The sequence below is a fragment of the Mandrillus leucophaeus genome, unplaced genomic scaffold (genome assembly GCF_000951045.1).
Source record: "Mandrillus leucophaeus isolate KB7577 unplaced genomic scaffold, Mleu.le_1.0 Scaffold1200, whole genome shotgun sequence".
Classification (NCBI taxonomy): Eukaryota; Metazoa; Chordata; class Mammalia; order Primates; family Cercopithecidae; genus Mandrillus; species Mandrillus leucophaeus.
In genome coordinates, this window is record NW_012100322.1 from 241,891 (window position 1) to 264,824 (window position 22,934).

The window sequence follows — 22,934 nt, forward strand, 5'->3', positions numbered from 1 at the left end:
TCACTACAGACCAGGGACTAGCATGCCCCAAATTCAAACAGAATTGAGGGTGAAACCATAATGGTCACTCTGCCGATTTAGGAATCATGATCTGTAATTTTCTTAGCAGGGTTCAATAAGAGAAGCTATAGTAAACATGTCTCAGAGTAAAAAATGAGCCCAGTGATTTCATGTAATGGAACTGCAGTTAACAACGGTTCTGTGGAATATTTTACATAACATGACCCATGCTTTTCAGCTGATAGAATCACAATGAACTGCAGGCCTTGGTCTAAACCAAACCCTTTAATGTGCATGGAAGGTAAAGAATGAAATCAAAATGTTTTGTATTTTTATCTTGATTTGTATTTTTAACTTATGGAGGCTTCAGGGAATTCACATACATACACACACACACACACACACACACACACACCCCACAAGTACACTTTCAGCAAGCTGAATATACTTTTCTTTTTCTTTTTTTCTTTTCTTGAGGAGTCTCGCTCTGTTGCCCAGGCTGGAGTGCAGTGGTGTGATCTCGGCTCACTGCAACCTCCACCTCTCGGGTTCAAGTGAGTCTCCTGCCTCAGCCTCCCGAGTAGCTGGGATTACAGACGCACGCCGCCATGCCTAGCTAATTTTTGTATTTTTAGTAGAGACGTGGTTTCACCCTGTTGGCCAGGATGGTCTTGAACTCAAGTGATCCGCCCAACTTGGCCTCCCAAAGTGCTGGGATTACAGGCATAAACTACCACACCCGGCCTTGAATTCTCATGTACTTTGTTGTTTGCCCTGCTTCTCTAACCTGTAAGCTAGAATCAGGCTATCACCCACTCACAGGAAAGACCTGGATCATCACGTGCTGGAGACAGACCTGCACCCCCCTACTCTATCCTGTCTATTCTGCAGAAAAGCCTGTGTAGCTCTATGCACCCTGGTGTCTATAGATGCTGCACTGTTCTGTCTCAGAGCAAGGAATCTTGCTAATGGCTTTATTTGAATACACTGTTTAAAATCTGGTATGTATAATTTCTAAAATACAGATGAATAAGTAAAATAATCTGTCCCTGTTATCTGAAACTTTTAAAATAGGAACACTGACAAGAATATTCCTTATATCAAATGGGACGTGTGAGTTTGCAGCCCATTATTTTATATCAAGAAAATTAAGCTAAAGGGATAATAAATTATAAATGTAGAATTTGGGAATGTCCCAAATATGGGAAGAAATGTAGAGAGACAGAAGCAAGTACCAAGAAAGCAGTACAAGTTACAATAAAATTCCAGGACATGAAACTGTTCAGTGTTTTGGGGTTGCACAAAGTCTACCACGATGAAGAGCTGACCAGGTTATAACTCCCTTCTCATCAAAATTCAAATACAGCTAGATGTGAAATGTTCCATAAAATGTCAAGTCTGGTTATATAATGAATCAGTAAGCAAACTGACTTTATAAAAATTCCCTGACAGTAATGTTTGCAGAAAAATATTTCAGGCCAACTGATATTTATTCTACATAGGACTAGAAAAAAGAAAAAGCTTGTAACTTCTTTACATTCACTGTTTGCATTATTAGTAAAAATATTTATAGGACACTAACATCAAATGTTGTAATAACATTTTCTTAAATTCAAATTTATTATGGCTCTTAAGAAAATATGTGATTAGGCATCCAAGATTTTTCCAAAATGTCATAAAAACATTTTAAAATTATTCACTTGAAAGTGTTATCCAATGTTGTATACACTTTAGTTTTCAATATTAAAAGGTAACAAGATGAACGATTTATGATTTTATGTATTCATGCAGGGTGAAGAGGAAATGATGCTGAATCAGACTCCCAAACCCAAACATCTGAGTAACTGAGTCAAATATTTTCAAGCCGATTTATGTATGACTGTGGGTATATATGTATAACTTATTATTTCAACTACCACATGATTATCCAAAAAATGATCTGAAAGTGACAAAAAAAGTGGGAGAGCTGATCGTTGTCCCAACTCTCCAAATTCAACAATTTCATCATTTCTTCTCTATTACAACACCATGACATATTAAACATCCTACAAGTACAGAACCAGTATTACCATTTCTTTCTTTTTTTTTTTTGAGACAGAGTATTGCTCTGTCACCCAGGCTTGAGTGCAGTGGCACAATCTTGGCTCACTGCAACCTCCGCCTCCTGGGTTCATGCAATGTTCCTGTCTCAGCCTCCTTGAGTAGCTGGAACAGGCACATGCCACCACGCCTGGCTAATTTTTGTATTTTTAGTAGAGTCGGGTTTTGCCATGTTGGTCAGGCTGGTCTTGAACTCCTGACCTCAGGTGATTCACCCACCTCAGCCTCCCAAAGTGCTGGGATTATTCCCATGAGCCACCACGCCCAGCCCATTTCTTTCTTTCTTTAGCAACAATAGACATTGTTCTACTTCCTGGATTCCACCATCTAAAGCTAACAGATAAGGGGAATCTGGCTTCCTCCCAAAGCAGCTATGATGAACTCCTATCAACACTGTTTTGGACAGTTGGACCCTGAAGGGTATGCTCAGGAACTAACAGGAATATTTGTGGTCATTCCAAACCCAATGCATCAGGGCCAACTTTAGAAGCATAGTCACAATTTTATGCCTCATACTGCTCAAACAAATTAGTGCTATAGTCCACTAAAGATCTTAATCAAAACTAAATTAGAAAGGGTTTGGCCAGGGAACATTTTGAGACCCAACTAAAACCCAAGGTTTAGTTAGTCTGATGAAAAACTGGTCACCCAAACATTTATTTATTTTTCACTCCTGATTCTGTGAAAAGGCTTCTGAAGACCAGTTTTAGTTTCTGTCCAACCTAGGACCTTACTGATTGGTGGTTAGGGCTTTTTCAGAAGGTGTAACTCTTTCAATTCTGTTTTTGAAGAACTGGTGAGGCTTGTTTTCTCTGGGTGTGCTTCTTGTTCCCCCAGAATGTGTGCCATTTCCTTTGATCATCACAACAGTCCTCTGAGGTGGGCAGCAGAGGCCAACCCTCTCCTTTTTCACTGATGAGAACAAGCAGATGACTTGCCCAGGGCTTTCTTATAAGTAAAGCTATGATACTAGAACCAAATGCTCCAGTCCAAAACTTCAATTTTTTAATGTGAAAGCATCAAAAAAGGGGTGTGACTGCTAATTTACTAACAAATCTGTTGATCTGAACATTTGGATGATATAACCCACACATGAGTTATTCCCCTTTGAGGCTGGCCACAGTATCAATCCTAACCAATATTTAGAGTTCTCTTGCAAATGATGGCCGCAAAGTTGCCCTTACCAAACATGTAACTGGCCCAACCTAGGAAACTATTTTTCTGGTGGACAAGAGAAAGGAACTAAAAAATCCACAGCTGCCATGAAAAAGAGTGAAAATAATATTTATATTATCTTCAAGATTTTAAATATAAGAAAAAAACAAATTTATGTTTTCCTACATGGCACAGAAATGTAGATGACTATACTATTCAAACTAAAACTGCATGATTAGGAGTTTCATATTTAGGATATACTTAATTCCTCTTTACGATGAGTGCTTTAAATCTAACAAAAGAGATTCATCATCCTCTACTTTCACCTGAGATTTAAAAGTAACTTTTACAGGCTCAGGGGTGGGGATTTCCCTTTCTTCGTGGGCAGGATACACCGGCCTGGCTGCCTCATGTTCTGGTTCACTGAGCTCATCAGAGTAGAGCTCACTGATGGGGCCCAGAGACTCGCTCCTGGCAATGATGTCCACGCCCATCTCCCTGGCACATTCCTCACCTTCTGCCACTGTTCGGTCCTTGCCTTTCCTGAGGCTACGCATCTTAAAAGCCTCCTTTGAGGGAGCTGCATTAGAAATAGATTTCTTAAACCTCTCCCCTGACTGTCTCAGCCTCTCCCCTGACTGTCTCAGTCTCTCCCCTGACTGTCTCAGCCTCTCTCCTGACTGTCTCAGCCTCTCTCTCCTCTCTGGGGTCACTATTCTAGTTCTAATTCTGTTCACTTTCTTGTCCAAATTTTGCCGTGTCTTCTGCATGTTTTCTTTGGAAAATGCCTTCTTGATATTATCAATGCGTTCCTTGCCTGACTTCCTAAGCCTGGCAGATCTGCTTTCTTCAACATAATATTCTTCATCCGAAGAGAGATCTATTGGGGGATCAAAGACATCCTCCTCCTCCTCTTCTTGATTCTCAGTTAGGTTTCTGTCTTTAACAACAGACAGGGATGTTGGACACCGAAACTTCTCCTGAAGGCGAGAAAAAACAAAGCATATTAGTGCTTCCTTTGCACTACAGATCAGCTCTTTTACCTTCTGGCCATGCCTTGTAAATCTTTTCCATGGGCTGTTTATCCTCTGCCTGCTCCTTAAATGTTAGCATTTCTTAGGGTTTCTCTTACCTTGGCCCTTTCCTCTTCTTCATCTCCCAGGCTCACCCTGGGCAACCTTAACCACTCCATTTTTCAGATCCAATTGTAAGTAAACTCACATGTATTTTATCTTCACTTTCCTTCTCTCCTAAGATGAAGACACATGTGTGAATGATGGGCAGACTGCTCCACAGTTTGACGTAACACAGTCACCTTGAACTTACCAAGTCCAAAATTCAAGGCCCATCCACCATCCTCTCCATTTCTACTTCTTTCCCTTACCTCTCAGCACTAACACCCATCCAGGTGCCACATAAGATAGAAACTCCTGAATCACCATCCCAAATATTTCCTCTCCTTCTCATTCCATATCCAACCAGTCACCAAGCTTTGTTGGTAATACTGCCTAACAACTTGTCCGTTCCCGCCTCCTTCCTCATTCCCCCTACCAATGTCTTGATTCTGGCCCTTGTCATCTCAGTCCTGAACTTGTGCAATGCCTACTCACTGATCCTTCCACCTCCAGAACATCACCTAAGTATTTTCTGAGAAATATTACTAAAGCATAGCTTTGATCACATCTTTTCTCTGCTTTAAACTTTGGAGAGCTCATCAATACTCAACGAAGAGTTCAAATTGTCCAGTATGATGAGAAGGCTCCTCAGCTTTAGCTAAACCTACTTTCCCACTCTTCCAGCCCAGAAACATACAATCACTCTCAATTCCTCAAGCACAAGATATTTTCATCCCTCTACGCCTATGTATATGTGATTTCTGGTATCTTCTTTTTTTCATAAAGACGGGGTCTTACTACATTACTCAGGCTGGACTCGAACTCCTAGACTCAAGGAATCCTCCTGCTTCAGTCTCCCAAGTAGCTGGAACTACAGGCACATGCTACCATACCCAGAAGTTTCTGACATCTTAGGTCCCCTTTCACCTCTTTGTGGCTTTGTAAATGAAATCTTTCTTCAATAATCCAAGTGTCCCCAACTTCCCCAAGTGGCTAACTCTATCTCAAATTTACACATACATCCTCTGTTTATAACATTTATCACAGTTTGAATTGAAGCTTTACTCAAAAATATGTGTCTCCCGGAGGTCTTCTCCAGATTCCTTGAAAGTAGAGATCATGTGTCTTATTTATGTTTTATGCCCAGCATCTATCAGACTGTCTTGAACATAGTAGGCATACTCAATGAATGATTATTGGATCAAACAGGTGTACACCTTCCTTCAACAAAGTTATTAAGCACCACCACAAACCAGTAAATTTTCTGGTTCTAGAAACTGTGAAGCTTCTTTGAAGACAAAAGAGTGAAAAAGCTTATATTCTCGGAGAGGGACAAACAAGTAAAATCTATATAGCACGTTAGATGGCAAGATACACACTAAGGTGAGAACTAAAGCAGGGAAGGGGAATATGCAGTGACAAGGAGGTGCTGTTTGAACTACAGTGGTCAGAAAGGCCTCATTCATACGGTGACACCTGAGCCTAGTCCTGAAGGCTGCATATAGATCTGGGAAGAACAGAGAAACAGTGGGGAGGACTGTGTGGTGACAGCAGAGTGATGAAAGGGCAAGAAGGGGAGGCAAGAGGGTAAGAGAGATAGCAGGTGGTCCAGGTCACGCAATGCTCTGTATCCAATGGTGAAGTCTAAGCATAACAGGAAGTCTTCTAAAAGCCTGGCAGGAAGCCGGGTGCAGTGGCTCATGCCTGTAATCCCAGCACTCTGGAAGGCCGAGGCAGGGGGATCACCTGAGGTCAGGAGATCAAGAGAAGTCTCGCCAACATGGCGAAATAGTCTCTACTAAAAATATAAAAATTAGCCGGGAGTGGTGGCACATGCCTGTAATCCCATCTACTCAGGAGGCTGAGGCAGGAGAATCACTTGAACCCGGGAGACGGAGGTTGCAGTGAGCTGAGATTGTGCCACTGCCCTCCAGCCTGGGTGACAAAGCAAGACTCCGTCTAAAAAAAATGAATGAATGAATGAATGAATGAATGGTTTGCAGGAGAGTAGTGCCAGGATTTGCCCCACATTATAAAAGGATCACTCTGTTGAAAACAGAGTGTGGGGCAAGAAAAGAAGCAGGGTGAACAGGTGGAGGGCACTGAGGTAAGCAGCACTGGGTAAGGTTGCTGACAGGGTGGGGGGTGAGAAGCAGTCTGATTTGGAGCTGCTATGAAGGCAGGAGCCAATAAGATTTGCTGCTAGATCTGGATGTGGAGTGCCAGAGTGTCAAGAACGATCCTCAAGTACATGGCCTGAGCAGATGAAAGATAGATCTGCCATTAATTGAGATGGGGGAGACAGAGGAGGAAGAGACTGGAGGGGAAGGATGGGATCTGAACACGCTGTCTTGGAGACACCCACTAGCCATGCAAGCAGAGGCACTGAGCAGGCAGCTGAGTAGATGAGTCTGGAATTCAGAAGAGAGGGCTGGGCTAGACATCCAAATTTAGGAGTCACTGATGTAAAGATGAAATTAAAGTCATGAGACCAGATGAAAGAGATCACCAAGAAACTAAGTGAATGGATCTATGCTCTGTTTTACTCAAAACTCTTTGGCACCAAGGTGTGTTTCAGAATTCAGAAAATTTCAGACTTTGGAAATAATATGATTTATTACATAACATTCCCAGCAAGATCTTGGAAGAAACATTTCTGTGGCAAAAAAAATATGAATATTCACACTAAGTTGGGATAAAAGCTAGAAATAGCCTCCTGCTACTTTAGGTCAGGTTTTTCTACTGAATAATTTTAGGTCAAGTTAGGACTTGCTGTCAAATATGTTATTAAAAATATTTTTGAGAATTTTTGAACATGGGTGCTACAGAGCATGGATTTTGGACTGGTAGAAGGAAGAAATGAGAAAAGAAAAAAAAAAGGACAAACAGCTAGTGAGGCAGGGGGAACTCCCAAAGAGTGTAGTAACCCCGGAAGTCCAGAGGAAAGAAGTTTCAAGGAGAAAGGGAGGGGCTGGTTAAGGTGTCTCATACCTATAATCCCAACATTTTGGGAGGCTGAGGTGGGAGGATCACTTGAGGCCAAGACCAGTCCAGGCAAAAAAGTGAGACCTCATCTCTACGAAAATTTTAAAGTGTAACCAGGCAAGGTGATGTGCACCTGTAGTCCCTGCTACTTGGAAGGCTGAAGAGGGAAGATCGTTTGCCCCCAGGTGTTGGAGGCTGCAGTAAGCTATGATTGCACCATAGAACTCCATCCTGGGCAACAGACGAAGACCCTGTCTCTTTAAAGAGAGAGAGAGAGAGAGGAGGTCCAATCGTGCCAAATGTGTCAAAAGAATAAGAATTGGATTTGGGACATGACACACACTGGAAACCTTGAGAGCCAGCCCAACCACAGCAGCTAGAGGAACCCAACTGAATAGGGAGCATTTCTCAAACGAAACAGACAAAAGTTGAAAAATTATGAGATTTTTAACTGAACCGCAAGTTAAAATTTTTAAAAGAAACTGTGCCCCCACATGAGATCCAGATTAAATCTATTCAATCGAAAAATATATAAATATATACAAAACACATTTATGCATATTCCAAAACCTATCAGCCTGATAGTCAAGAAGATATCCCTGGAACCTTATTTCTTTTGATACTTATTTAAAATTAAATTCTTTGGCTATAGGATTAGAGTGTCTAGGAGCTAAAAAAAGGCAGGGGTGGGCGTCTCATAACTCTCTGATGAATCAGTTAGAAGCAGTGAAATTATTCCTCTCCTTTCCTGACACCTGCTGCAGGGAGTAGCTTCAGCAACACAATGTGGGTTGGCACGGCCTAAGAAGGTATAATTAGAAAGGGAAAGAGCCAAAAGTTAATTACTGTTAGGTAGGGGAAAAAACACAATCTTGCTGTGAAGAAATCAGATATAGCTTAGCCCAGGAATCACATACCCTCCTTTAAGTACACAACAAATAATATAAAATCAGTCTTTAAAGTAAAACAAAACAGGGGTAGAGTCACAAAAAAGTACTTGTTATGTAGATCTATTAGTTGCAACTCCAATGAGACAGAGCTATCATGAGCTAATGGTGAATAGACTGTTATAATTGAAGATTGTAGATGTTGAATTATAGTTGACTTCCAAATATAACTGTATCTTTTCATATAAAACTCCAGGTAAAAAGACCATTTTTGTAACAGAATGAATACTGTGCATCAGAGTGCTGTGGGCTGGATTGAACATCAAAGTAATATAGCTGCGGGATGTGAGGGCGAGTGGCTGCAACATCTGTCACCCCACTGATTGCCAGGGTTGATTCAGCTGATCTGGCTGGCTAAGTGGGTGTCCCCTTCCTCCCTCACTGCTCCATATGCATCCCTCTCGAAACCGCACGCTCGGTCAAAGAGGACGACCACCCATGATAGAAGCAGACTGGTCTTTGGTCAAGAGTATACGAGTAGCTGTGCTCCCCTGCTACAACCTCCAAACAAGCTCTCAAACTAATATAGCTAGGGAAATTTTGAATATACAAAAGTCTGAGGCTTATTAGTGAAGATATAGTATGCTTGAAGAGAAATAATAAATGTATAAGAAATAGGTAATGTTTACTATGGCTGAATTGCTTAGTTTCAAGTTAATTTTAGTAGAAGGGGCAATCTCAATATAACCATTTATATACCTTAACTATGATGATTAATTATAACTAATTTTAACTGCCAAGAATAACCATGTGACCATGTATACAGTGTTCTAACATCCAATGCATCTTTGAATCAGAGTTCTACCTGCATTATTCTTTTCTCTACAAGCTCTCCCATTATAAATGATAGCAATTACTTTTTGACGAACTGTTGCTTACTCTGAACAACTTAATTATACAGAATCTTCATGGCATTATTTCTTACAAGAAAAGAGATGTGCCCTAAACTAGGACCCCTCAGTTGCTTTAAATAACTGCAAAGGATCAAAGAAAAGAACAATCAGCAGTTAGTTACAGGGACTACACAGGTGAATATAGAAACATCTTAAAGTTTAAAGAAGAGTTATGTCAATGAACAGAGTCAATGGAAACTTTTCAAAAACTTCTTTGCTCTTGCTTTTGTAAATCTTAATTGGCACTTAGTCCACTGCTTTGCACAAAGGTTCTCAGCAGACATGAATGCCAAACGTTTCCTGGCCATGCACCCATGCCAGTCCAGGGTAAGATATACCCACAATTCCAAGAGTCTTCAGAAGGCAAATCGAAGAATGGATACTACATTTCCCACTACACTGGAACTGGCCTCTGAAAATCAGGTGACTGATTTTTTTTCAATTTTTCAATTTTTTTTCTTAAGACAGGTTCTCACTATCACCCAGGCTGGAGTGCAGTGGCACAATCATGGCTCACTGCAGCCTCAACCTCCCCACAGGTGACCCTCCCACCTCAGCCTCCTGAATAGCAGGGAACACAGGCACATGACAACACACCTGGTTAACTTTTCTATTTTTGTAGAGACGGGGTTTTGCCACATTGCCCAGGCTTTTTTTTTCCCCCAAATTTTTAAGCCTATAGAAGGACTTCCAGGGACATGAAAGGAAAGGGAAATGATAAAGAACTTAAAATGGCATAGTCTGCCCTATCTACCTTTGAAATAAGCAACTCTTCACTCTCCTCCCTATTATTTTTCCTAAATAACCTACAGGCTTTTAAAAACAGACCTAAAATACCACTCTACCATTCCAGTGTAACCTTATCAGTCAAGAGAGGGCTATGGAGAATTGCCTAATATGTAAAGAATGCCATGGGGAGTTATAGGCCACATCCCTAGTGTTTTACAAATTATCTTCTACATAATCCAACTGCGTTCCCATTTCATTTAGTTTATATTCTTCTAGTTTTTTTCCTATGTACATAAGTACTCATTTTTAAAATACCGGTGTCATTTTAAAAAATAACACTTTATATGCACAGTGAACATTCCTGCACACATTCCTGATTTTATGCATAGAACAAATTCTTTGACATGAAATTTTGGGGCCAAAAAGTTTGTGAATTTTTAAATTTCTGAATACATACTACCAAATTTGCCTTTCAAAAATGTTTTATCAATTAATATTTCTACCAACAGAATATGAAAGTGTTTTTTCCCAATTCTTAAATTAACCTCTGGGTATAGGTTTTAATAACTGCCAACAGTTAAATAAGTGAAAGTAGAATTTTATTCTTACTTGTGTTTTGTAAACTGCCTGATAATGACACTTTCCTACTTTTCTACTGTGAAGGAATGTTCAATTTTTTTCCTTTTAACTGTAAGAGTTTTAAAAATATACCATAGATATTACGCATTTGCCATGAATATGTTCCTATTTCCAAAAATATGAGTGCCAAGCAAAGAATATGGGAACTTAGCTCAATACACAATGCCACACACAAAATACTGTATTAAATCACTTAAGTAAAAAGACCTTGTAATCAAACATAGGAAATTATTTATGTGACTCATATTTGTATTACTATAACAATAAGAAAAATAAGAATAATTGCCTCATTGTTCATTGGAAAATAGCTATCATTGTGATCTATATGTAAAAATTCCAATACACAAATTACATTCTGAAAAGTTTATATCTACTGTTTAGGCCTTTCCAGGCTCTCCACATAAGCGAAAAAAACCACATTGTGGAGCTACTGGTTGTCAGTTTCTTCTTTTAGAGAATAAAGAGGTGTTTTAAACTAGAGGCTTCTGAGTCTTCTTCTAGTTCTAACATTTTCAAAGTATATGAGAGGGCACCATGCTAATAAGGCTAATATGCTCAAAGGGACTTACCAATATTAAGTTTCAAAGGCAAGAAATAGCCTAAGCTATGAGCCACAGTTCATATTACATGAAATGGTTGAGAAGCTCAAAATTCCAAAATGATAGATAGCACTTTGGTTAACGCAGAAATGGTTTTATCCTGAGATTGCTGCTAATACAGAACTCCATTGTATTAACACATACAATAGTTAAGATGTGACACTAGAAACCTCTGATATGACTTATTGGCAATTAAAAGATGCAAGAGATTAGAACAAGCAAGCTGAACACAAGTGCAAGCTTACCTGGAATATTACCACGCGAAATTTGTTTTTCTTCATTATTTCCTCTTGCTTGACTTCAACTTTTTTAACATGAATTTGTTGCTTCTCTACCCGGGCTTTCACATCTTTAATGTGAGCACTAACTTTTCGGGTTTTCTCAAACAACTTGTTAATGATATGCCCTGTATTGCTATGTGACTGTGAAAGCTTCAACAGGTCAATCTGGACGGATTTTATGGCATTTTCCATTTCCCTGTGTCTCTCCTCTATTCTCTTCTGGCTTGCCTGCACACTGTCCACGATGGAGGCTACTTTGTCCAGCACAGTCACGATGGTAAGAGCAGCGTCTTCATCTTCTGTAACACTCGACAGGCGATTCTGGTGGATTTTATCAGCATTTGAAGCAGACCCATTATGTTCCATTTTATTTATTTCTCAGCGTAAGATGTCCTAACCACAATCAATTCTGGCACTTGGAGCAAAAAGTCAGCTTGATAACAGGCAACAGGGTTGTTTAAAGAGTTGGAAACCCCACCCCTGGAGAATGGTCAAGTATTTATAACTACAAATACCCATATGTGACTGTTCTGCAATCTGAACCCTTGCAAAGTACCGGGGACTGTTCCAAACATGCTTGCTGACTGACTAAGGGACTCAAATAAGACTGTGTGGGTAGAAGAGGAAAGCTTTTTTAAAAAGTTCACTAAAGCCACCATGTAACTAATATTAAACCTAGAAGCCAAATGGTCAAAAAAGCAAACTCCAAATGTTGGGTAAAGCTTTTGCCGTTAGATAATTTCAATCAGTATTTGTAACAGGAAAGGGGAATTCTGAACCAAAATCTGCTTTTTCTACTAATTTCACATATTAAATATACTGAAACACCAATATCAAAAAATTTAGTAAATAAACACACCAAAACAGAGGCCATATAGTGAAAACATTATATTATAACATGCTTTTCCAAACAAAATATTAAAATTAATAATTTTAAACATATTCTTTAAATTCTACATGCATACTTTTGAGTATCTAAACTACATGTTAAACAGCTGAATACATTCTACTCACACTTCAGATCTTTAAACACCAACAATCTATGAATATTAATCTATTACTACAGGACAAATTTGGATAGAGGTCTTGGATAAATTTTAAGCTCACTTTAAGAGCACCAATCATTAACAATCATTTTTGTATTTTATTCACAAACACTGATACAATTTGTTTATTTATGTTAAAACAAATATTTTCTTGAAAAATGAATGTGTATTAAAGTAGTTTAACTGGTAGAGTAGGCTTTATTCCAATCTGTTAAACAGCCTATTCTCACAATATCTAAATCTACTTTTCAATGATCTCTTCCATCATTACTAACATACTTGTTCAAATTATTAGAATTATTTTTTCAAAGGGAGGAATAATCAAATTCCACAGTCCATATATCTTATAAATATTTTACACCTAACACACACAGCTTTACAGTTCATGCGATAGGCAGTGTCTAAAAAATCAGTTACTAAATCTCAAAAACATTTAAATATCTATTTAAACACAGTGTCTTCTAGATTTTTTTTTTTTTTGTAAGAAAAGTAATCTGTAAACATCTTTACCTTAAGTTCATGCTTGGTCATTTGCTGTGGTCATTGTGGAAGAAGTGGATATGACTTTATAACCATTTGTGAAGTAGTCCATCTTTGCAAAAATATTACATTCCATGGGTAAAGAACAAGTCTCATAATTACCATGTGGTACAAATTTGTGAAAGCAATTTCTGTATTTAAAAACATAAAACAAAGACTACTAAACAGTCCAAAACTGTCGTAGCTGAATATTCTAAATACAAGCCAACAGTACTACACTAAAAATGTCCAAAAATAAGGCCTCTGAAATAAATATTTCCATTCTTTAAAAAAAGACATAATAAATGTACATCACATGGTCAGTGTACATATAAAAGTCATCAGTTTAAACCATTCTGGATGATGTATCTGAAGTAAAATGACCTAGGTTTTGCTTCTGTCGACGTCCTCTATTGTTTTTGGGGCATTTTCTGTTGCATTAAAAAAAGAGAGAGAGAAAAATATTGTTTTGATGATTTTGTTTAGGATATTTCAAATGTTTCCAAAGTAATACACATTTTGCACATAAAGCCACATTGCAAGCAATTACATGAAAGGGAAATGAGATGGCATCTGTTGCAAGACAAGATGAAGAAGAACACAATTCGGACCGCTACCTCCCCTACAAAGCTGGGAGTTGAGAGGATTAGATATGTAATACAGGTACTGGCACAAGCAAAATTCATTCCCAGTGTCTATGCTACTATGTATGCATCCCTGACAGATATCCTACCCTTCCTCCAGCCTAGAAACTCCCTAGTCACAGTGACTGATAACATGAAACCCCTACAGTAGAAAGGACTCTGGCCTATGTACCTTCCCTGAGCATTATGACAAGACAGCTCAAAAATGATAAGAACAGGTTAGATGAAGGGAGAAATCAGGAAGAAGTGTGCTTATTAACCTCAGCTATGAATACACAGGAATGTCTACTGATTTTAGACAATGACTCAAAAGAAGCTGTCCACACCCTCCTGGGCCAAACCACAGAAGCCCATAAGCAACTGCCACACTGAAGATGAGGGACATTCTTTAACTCTGCTCTCATTTTACCATGTTTCTCAACAGCAGTACAAATCTCACTGTGTTGGAACTGTTCTTGTGCCTGCACACTAGATTGCAAACACAAGGTGCTGTGCTTTGCAATGTGGAATAAGGGGGCTGAGATGAATTCTGGGCTCTGCTAATAACTAACTGTGCAACCTCAATTCTCCTAAATGTAAAAAATAAATTAGGAGTTGGACTAGGTTCTAAAATTTCTGCCAGCAAGAAATTTACAAACTAATGGGAAGAAAGTCTTATAACAATGAATACTCCTCATTTTGTTCAACTGCAAAGAGTACAGCTTTGCCTTGACTTAAAAGTGTTGACAATACTTCCATTTTGTATATGGTTTTACCTCACTAATCCTCATTTTAAAAGTATGAGGTAGATAGAGTTAGAATCATCTCCATTTCATAAATGAGAAAACTAGCTGACAGATCAAGCAACCCTCTTTTACTGTCACTAACTCACCATGACCTTGGAAAAGTTCCAATTTCCTAGTGCCATGGTTTTTAAATCTATAAAATCAGGGCGTTTAGCTAAGGTGATGTTCAAGGTTCCTGCCAATCTGTCATTCTATGAGTCTGAAAACATGAAAGGAGATTCTAAGAAGAAAAGAAGAAAAACTGACTCATGCAGTCTTGGTAAACAAGTCAGTGGGAACATCCTTTTAAAGAAAATTCCTCCCATGTGACAGCCGCCATGGTATATGTCAACAGCTGTCCCATAATGGACTGTGTGGGAGAGATACTTAAAAATTCAATGGAAATAAATCCATAAGTACATATATATTCTAAATATTCTAAATCCAAGATAGCAAGACATTAAGACATTCTAGGTGAGGAAATACCATAATAAAAAGACAGGCCTCCAGGAGAAATCTGTGATAAATTCAATGAGATGACTCCTCAATCGTTAGAGACAGTGGGGAGTGAAGACACTGTGACACAGTTAGAAATACGCTGTGATGTCTAAGTGGCTGTGAGGGCAACAAGGAGAGATCTGGAGTATAAACTAGAGGGTACCTACTTCAAAACGGCCTGCCAGGTAATTTTAATTGAGTAGTTGAGCATTATAGCACTGAAGGACAGAGTTGGGTAAAGGACTGTTGTAAGGGGGCTTTCCTAGCCCTAGGACCTTAGACCGAGGTACTTCTTATCTCAGGGCTTCAGTTTCCCGACTTCTCTAAAGGAAGGGGTTGAACTCAAAGTTGCTTCCCATTGACTCTAACATCCTTTGATCCTCTTAAAAATGGCAATATCTGGCTGGGCACAATCCCAGCACTTTGGGAGACCAAGGCAGGCAGATCACTTGAGCCTAGGAGTGGAAGACCAACCTCAGCAACACGGCCAAACCCAGTCTCTATAAAAAAAATACAAAAATTAGCCAGGCATGGTGACGCATGCCTGTAGTCTCAGCCACTCGGGAGGTTGAGGTAAGCCCAGAAGGTTGAGGTTGCAATGATCCAAGACCATGCCACTGCATTCCAGCATGAATGACAGAGTGAGACCCTGTCTCAAATAAAGGCACTATCTCCAGGCCTCAAACATCTTCCCTTACTTTACCTTAATTTTTCTTCTGCCTTCCAAATCATTTGTTACCTCACTCCTATTTAACTCTAATAATGTCTTAAGTGGTCTTCCCCCTACCTCACATGTTCACTACTCCGATGAATTTTTCTGATGACTCATTAATACTCTGAAAAAATGGTTTATACCAAGTCCTTTCCTTGCTCAAAAACCCTAAACTGCTACAAAATCAAGTTTGAACCCTGCTCCCATGACATGGTCATACTGGGCAAAGATGTTTCCCAAGATGACTCAACATGGAACCTTTCAGTGGAAAGAAAAATGAATGGGAATCAAACTGAATCCAAATCCAGACAATTCCACTTACTAGCTGGATGACTACAGGCAAATTACTTAACCTCTGAGTCTATATTAAATGGCTATTGCCAGTCCTGCTGTTAAATGTTTTTTCCCTATCTTCTCTTTCTGTTATCATTATCTGTTACATGATTATGCCCCTACTTTGATCTACCGTCCAATTTTATATTCAGTAGTCTTGCCTAAGGGCAGATCATCTGTTCTGTGAAATAAAGCGCACTGACTTTAGTGCCTAGGTGTTATGAAAAATATCTGTTACTTGGAGAACTTTTTTTTTTTTTATCATTTCTAGATTTATCATTTCAGCTCCAGATGGCTGAGACTACTGAAGGTCTGGCTTCTATCCAGACCTTGGATAGAAGGGCCATAAATCCATTATGGCCTGCCAATATCTGTATTTGATATGCTTCAACCTTCTCCCCAGAATAATGCAGGGAAGTGGAGAGATGATGCTTATGAGACTTCTGAACTGAATCTTAAAGAAAGAGGTAAGCAGGAAGAAAAGACATTACTGGGAAGCACAAAGACAACATGAACTTGCTGGATTTACTCTGACTTTTCTCAGGTCCAGTTCAGTCTGACTTATGTATTTCCACTCAGTTTAGAAAAGACTCATTTTATGCCATTGCAATCCAAATAAGTCATTTAATTTATGACAAATGGTTTTATTTATAATAGAGAATTTTAAAGCTTATTACTTATTGCTGCAATCCAGAAAATGAAGTAATGTTAACACAGTGATATCACAATAAAATTATCTTCAGCCTCTGATTTCTTCCTTTCTTACTATATTAACTGTGAGTAAAGTACATTCTTAGGGCATAAAACACCCTGCAGTTGTGCAGGGCTTAAAAATTTTCTGCATGGCTCTTCCATGCATGTGCAGACCATTCTAGAAATTCTAAGCCAGTCATGGTGGTTGATGCCTACAGTCTCAGCTACTCTGGAGGATCACTTGAGCCCAGGAATTCGAGGCTGCAGTGAGCTCTAATTGCTACTGCACTCCAGCCCAGATGATAGAGTGATGCCCTGTCTCTTAAAAAAAAAGAAAAAGAAAAAAAGAAAGAAAGAAAGAAAAGAAAAAAAATTGCTACTAATATTATTTTTCCAAAATGCAGTGCTCAAAGACTGTATACAATCTCAGATACCTAAATTCCTTTATCTCATTGACTATTCTCACTCCCTCTCTGCTTGTCACCCAGATATACTTGTAAGACTGGGAATTAGTCCTTGCCCGTATTCTAAAGAAGAAGGAGAGAGAGAGACCACTGAAAACCTCTGGGAACTGATCATAGGATTTTTCCTAATAGATTGGTGGCCTCAAAGCATCTATAAATAAACAGTTGCCTGCCTCTAATTTAAAGTTGATATTTCTTACATCATTACCTACCTTGTTATGCACATTACAATTGCTACTATGATGGCGATCTGTACAGCTCCAATAATTGCTGCAATAAGAACATGAGTGAGCTTTTGCCTACTTGGCACTACATAGAGAATACTAAAGTCTGTCTTTTCACAGTGCTGTCCAGTGTAGCCAGATTCACATCTGAAAAAGGAAAAATATATATATTCCTATGAAAATTACAAATTTTGATACTCCCAAGCTTTTACATTAAAAAATACAAAATAGTAATAAAATGTAAATAGGAATAGGAAATCAAGCACTTTCCTACAATCTGGGGGAAAAATGTCATTTGTATATTTCCCTACTGTCTTTTTGATATGCCTACATGGTGCTACTTTCATCTAAGTTATATCACATTAACTTTTAAGTTGCTGAATATTGTTAATATACATCCATTTTGTTATTCTTGCTTTTGCTTTTGGTATCAAATCTAAAAAAGTATTGCCTAATCTAAGGCCACAAAGATTTACTCCATTTTTTCATTTTTTAGATTAAATTTGCTTAAAAATTGACAAAGAAAATTACATATATTTATCATGTACAATAGGGATCCTCAGCCCCCAGGCCATGGACCGCTATTGGACCAATAGCAGTTCATGGCCTGTTAGGAACCAGGCCACACAACAGGAGGTAAGTGGTGGACAAGTAAGCAAAGCTTCTCTGTATTTACAGCCACTCCCCTTCACTCACATTACCACCCAAGTTCTGCCTCCTCTCAGATCATCACTGGCATTAAGATTCTCACAGGAGCACAAACCCTATTGTGAACTGCGCACACAAGGTTGACTGCTCCTTATGAGAATCTAATGCCTGATGATCTGTCACTGTCTCCCATCACCCCCAGATGGGACTGTCTAATTGCAGGAAAAACAAGCTCAGAGCTCCCACCAATTCTACATTATGGTGAGTTGTATAATTATTTCATTATGTATTACCATATAATAATAATAGAAACAAAGTACACAATAAATGTAATGCACTTGAATTATCCCCAAACCATCACCCCCACCCCTAACCCCCAGTCCATGGAAAAACTGTCTTCCATGAAACTAGTCCCTGGTGACAAAAGGTTGGGGACTGCTGATGTACAACATGATATTTGGAAACGTACAGACATTGTGGGATGGCTAAATCAAGCTAATTAATATATGCGTTACCTTGTATAGTTATCATGTTTGTGGTGAGAACACCTAAAATCTACTTTCTTAGCATTTTTTTCAAAATAGATACATAAAATTTCAAAATAGAAATACTCCATCCAGTGACTATAATATAGCTAGCTTATCTATTCCCAATTCTAAGACATGTCAGTTATTTTCAATTTTTCACAATTATAAATTAGATGTGGTAAACATCTTGGTGAATATGCACCTTTCTATAGTTAGTGTTATCTCTTAGGGCTAGGTACCTGAAAATTAGACTATTGAAAAAATAGGTATAAACATTTACAGTTCTCTGAATATAGCATCAAATTATATGCAAGACACTTTTCAGTGTATAAAATATAAACATGTAAGATGCAGGGGTAAGATGAAAATAAGTTATTAATGACAGAAACAATGTCAAGCACTCAAGGAGGTATGCTGTAGGTGCTAATCTTAGAAATTATCTGAATTCCAATTAAAAGTAGATAAAAAGGGAACTGCATCAGCTGATGATAATTTGACAGGGAGAAATATTTAAAACACTTAACAGACAATTTACATTTTTAAGCTGACAGCAGTAAAATGTATAAATTAGCCAGTCTTCAGTTAGAACTGATTAATAAAACATTTGAAGTACAAATATAGTATTTATTAATGTCCCACAACTCATTAACAAAAGAATTTGAGGCAGCTTATCACAAAGCACACATTAAAACAACAAAAAAGAAACGTGAGAGGAGGGAAACAGGGAAATCCAGTGGTAGTACAAGTCTACCAATCCAGTCCCTGAGGTTCCTAGACACTTCCCAGTACATTTCACATTGGGCTCTATGCTTCCCAGCAAACAAACAAACAAACAAAACACAAGCAGTGGGCAGGTATATAGGTCATGGAAGAGAATTGAGAGCCTAGAAATAAACCCACACATCTATGGTCAACTGATTTTGACAAGGGTGCTAAGATAACTCAATGGGGAAAGAATCGTCTCTTCAACAAATGGTGCTAACTGGATAGCCACATGCGAAAGGATGAAGCTAGACCTCTTCCTCGTGTCACACACAAAAATTGCCTCAAAATGGATCACAGATCTAAATGTAAGAGCTAAAACTACAAAACTCTGAAGAAAAAAACATAAGATACAGTTATTATGGAAAACCGTATGGGAGTTCCTCAAAAAATTAAAAATAAAACTACTATATGATCCAGCAATCTCATTACTGGGTATATAACTAAAGGAAATAAAATCAGTATGTTGAAGAAATATCTGCACTCCTATGTTTATTGCAGCATTATCACAATAGCTAAGATATGGATTCAATCTAGGTGTCCATTAACAAAAAATGGATAAAATAATGAGGTATATATACAAAATGGAATACTATTCAGCCATAAAAAAGAAGGAAATCCTATCATTTGCACGGATGGACCTGCAGAGCATTATATTAAGTGAAATAAGCCAAGCACAGAAGACAAATACTGAGTGATCTCACTCGTATGTGGAACCTAAAATAGTTGATCTCATAGAAGTAGAGTAGAATAGTGGTTACCAGAGACTGGGGTGGTAGGAGGTGGTTGAGGACATGTTGGTCAGGGGATACTAAATTTCAGTTAGATGGGAGGAATAAGTTCAAGAGATATAGTGTACAACATGGTGACTATAGTTAACAATGTAGTGTATTCTTGGAAAATGCTGACGATTCTAAGTGCTCTCACCACAAAAGTGGTAACGATGTGAGGTAATGCGTATGTTAATCAGCTTGATTAGACATTTCACAATGTATATATATTTCCAAACATGATGTACATTATAAATATACATAATTTTGTCAATTTTTAAATACATTTAATTTTAAAAAGAGAATAAAACATAGGAGTAAATCTTTATCACCTTAGATTAGGCAACAATTTCTTAGATATGACACCAAAAAGCAAAAGCAACAACAACAACAACAACAAAAGACAAATAGCACTAAATCAAAATTAAAATCTTTTATACTTAAGGACATTATCAAGAAAGTAAAAAGACAACCCACAAAATGGAAAAAAAATGTAAGTTCCATATATCTGATAAAGGACTTACATCTAGAACACATAAAGAACTAATACAACTCTATCATAGCCAAAAAATAAAAGAGCAAAGGATGTATACTGACATTTCTCCAGAGAAGATATACAAATAGCCAATAAGCACATGAAAAGATGCTCAACATCATTAGCCATCATGGAAATAAAAATCAAAGCCACCATATATACCAGTTTTTATAGTTACTAAGATGGCCTAAATCAAAAAGTCAGATAATTACAAGTGTTGACGAAGGTACTGTAGGGCATGTAAAATGGTGCAGCCACTTTGGAAAACGGTCTGGCAGTTCCTCAAAATGTTAAACACTGGGTTACCATTTGGCCCAGCAATTCTACCACTAAACTTTACCCAAGTGAAATTAAAACATGTTCACACAAAAACTTGCAAATGATCATTCAGAGCAGCATTTTTCATAATAACCATAAAGTGGAAATAACCTAAATTTTCACTGATTGATGATGAGTAGATTAAAAACATGTGGTTTTATCCATACAATAGAACAGTATTCGGCCACAAAAAGGAATGATGTACTGATACACGTTATGACATGGATGAACCTGGAAAATGTTACGCTAAGTGAAAACAGCTAGACACATGAGACCCCATACTATATGGTTGAATTTACACGAACTATCCAGAATAGGTAAGGCTATAGAGATAGAAAATAAATTAGTGGATGCCTAGGGCTAGGGAGCATGAGAAGATTTGGGAGTAAAAGCTAATGGGTATGAGGTGTCCTCTTGAGGAGAAGAAAATGTACTAAAATTGATTGTGGTGATGGTTGCACAACTCTGTGCATATACTAAACACCAATGGAGAAGGAAGGAAGGAAGGCAGGGAGGGAGGGAGGGAGGGAAAAGTAGTAGGACAGTTGACACAAAATACAATCTCCATAAAATAAAAACAAATAAGTTGTTCAAAAGAAGCACAGTAATCAAACAAGTTGTTCAAAAGAAGCACGGTTGTTACTGTTATGAAACTTAAGGGAACTTAATCTCATTGGTCCTCATTTAAAGAGGGCACCTTCTAACATAAAGAACAGTATCCTCAACAACACAGCTGCAGTAAATTCTATGATATAATGAAGTCTCATGGGATTTTTAAAATAATGTCCTTCATGATAAGCTAATGGACAATCGTCAAAGCTCAGTAAAATAAAAGCAGTTCCATAGGGAACTGTAACAATGTCCTAGATATGCAGCTCTCTAATGGTTTGGCTTAAGCCAAAGATTAAAATCTGAGTATCAAAAAGAATGAATATGCCATATATCATCGCTGCAGTTCTCCCTGGGTATTATTTTCTCCAACTGACTTTTGGTTATATTATCTGATATGGTTTGGCTGTGCCCAACCCAAATCCCATCTTGAATAGTAACTCCCACAACTTCCATTATCGTGGGACGAACCCAGTGGGAGGTGACTGAATTATGGGGGCAGGTCTTTCCTGCACTGTTCTTGTGATAGTAAATGAGTCTCATGAGATCTGACAGTTTTAAAAACAGGAGTTTCCCTGCACAGGCTCTCTCTTTGCCTGCTGCCATCCACGTAAGATGTGACTTGCTCCTCCTTGTCTTCCCCCATCACTGTGAGGCCTCCACAGCCACGTGGAACTGTAAGTCCAATTAAATCCCTTCTTTTGTAAATTGCCCAGTCTTGGGTATGTCTTTATCAGCAGTGTAAAAACAGACTAATACACTCTCCTAATACCTAGAGCACTAACTTCTAGGTTATTACTTCTTCTTCTGTTACTGATTAAAGGCAGATCCAGGGATTCAGTCCTCCACTTTCTACTTTCATCTCAAACACCTTCCACAGGCAATCCTATTCACTCCCACTGTCTCATGTGTGAATTCATTCACACATTCATTTACAACAATTACTGAGCACCTGCTATGTGCCACCTACTGTGGTGAGCATTTGGGATGCATCAGTGAACAGGATCGATAAAGATCCCTGGCCTGCTTACCAGCTACCAGAAGAAGAGTGTCAATAAACAAAGGAAGTGAATTAAATGGTTATGTTAGAAGGTGATAGATACTATAGGGAATGTGGGGTGTGGAGTGTTAAGGGAAACTGCAAACACCAGGTATGAGCCAGGAAAATTGCAGGAAGGGAGGGTTGCAATTTTAAATAAGGCAGTCTGGGTAGGTTAAGAAATTGACATATGCCAGGCATGGTGGCTCACGCCTGTAATCCCAGCACTTTGGGAGGCTGAGGCGGGCTGATCATGAGGTCAGGAGATCGAGACCATCCTGACTAACACAGTGAAACCCTGTCTCGACTAAAAATACAAAAAATTAGCCGGGCGTGCTGGCGGGCACCTGTAGTCCCAGCTACTCGGGAGGCTGAGGCAGGAGAAC

At 38.5% G+C, this 22,934-nt stretch overlaps 2 protein-coding genes across 2 annotated transcripts in view; both read right to left on the reverse strand.

Annotated features, from left to right (window-relative positions):
- Window positions 1-1,493: 1,493 nt before the first annotated feature.
- Window positions 1,494-12,330, reverse strand: MURC (muscle-related coiled-coil protein). Its single transcript, XM_011970195.1, has 2 exons — window positions 11,408-12,330; window positions 1,494-4,235 (listed from the first exon to the last, which is right to left on the reverse strand). Exons 1-2 carry the CDS (start codon window positions 11,807-11,809, stop codon window positions 3,528-3,530), a joined length of 1,110 nt encoding a protein of 369 aa, XP_011825585.1. The 5' UTR covers window positions 11,810-12,330; the 3' UTR covers window positions 1,494-3,527.
- LOC105532081 (myb/SANT-like DNA-binding domain-containing protein 3) overlaps window positions 12,317-22,934 on the reverse strand; it is a 166,613-nt gene continuing 155,995 nt past the window's right edge. The window contains exons 10-11 of the mRNA XM_011970172.1: window positions 17,329-17,487; window positions 12,317-13,439 (exon numbers count right to left, since the gene is read on the reverse strand). Coding sequence (XP_011825562.1) covers window positions 13,355-13,439; window positions 17,329-17,487 — 244 coding nt within the window. The 3' untranslated portion in view covers window positions 12,317-13,354. The remainder of the gene's footprint in view (window positions 13,440-17,328; window positions 17,488-22,934) is intronic.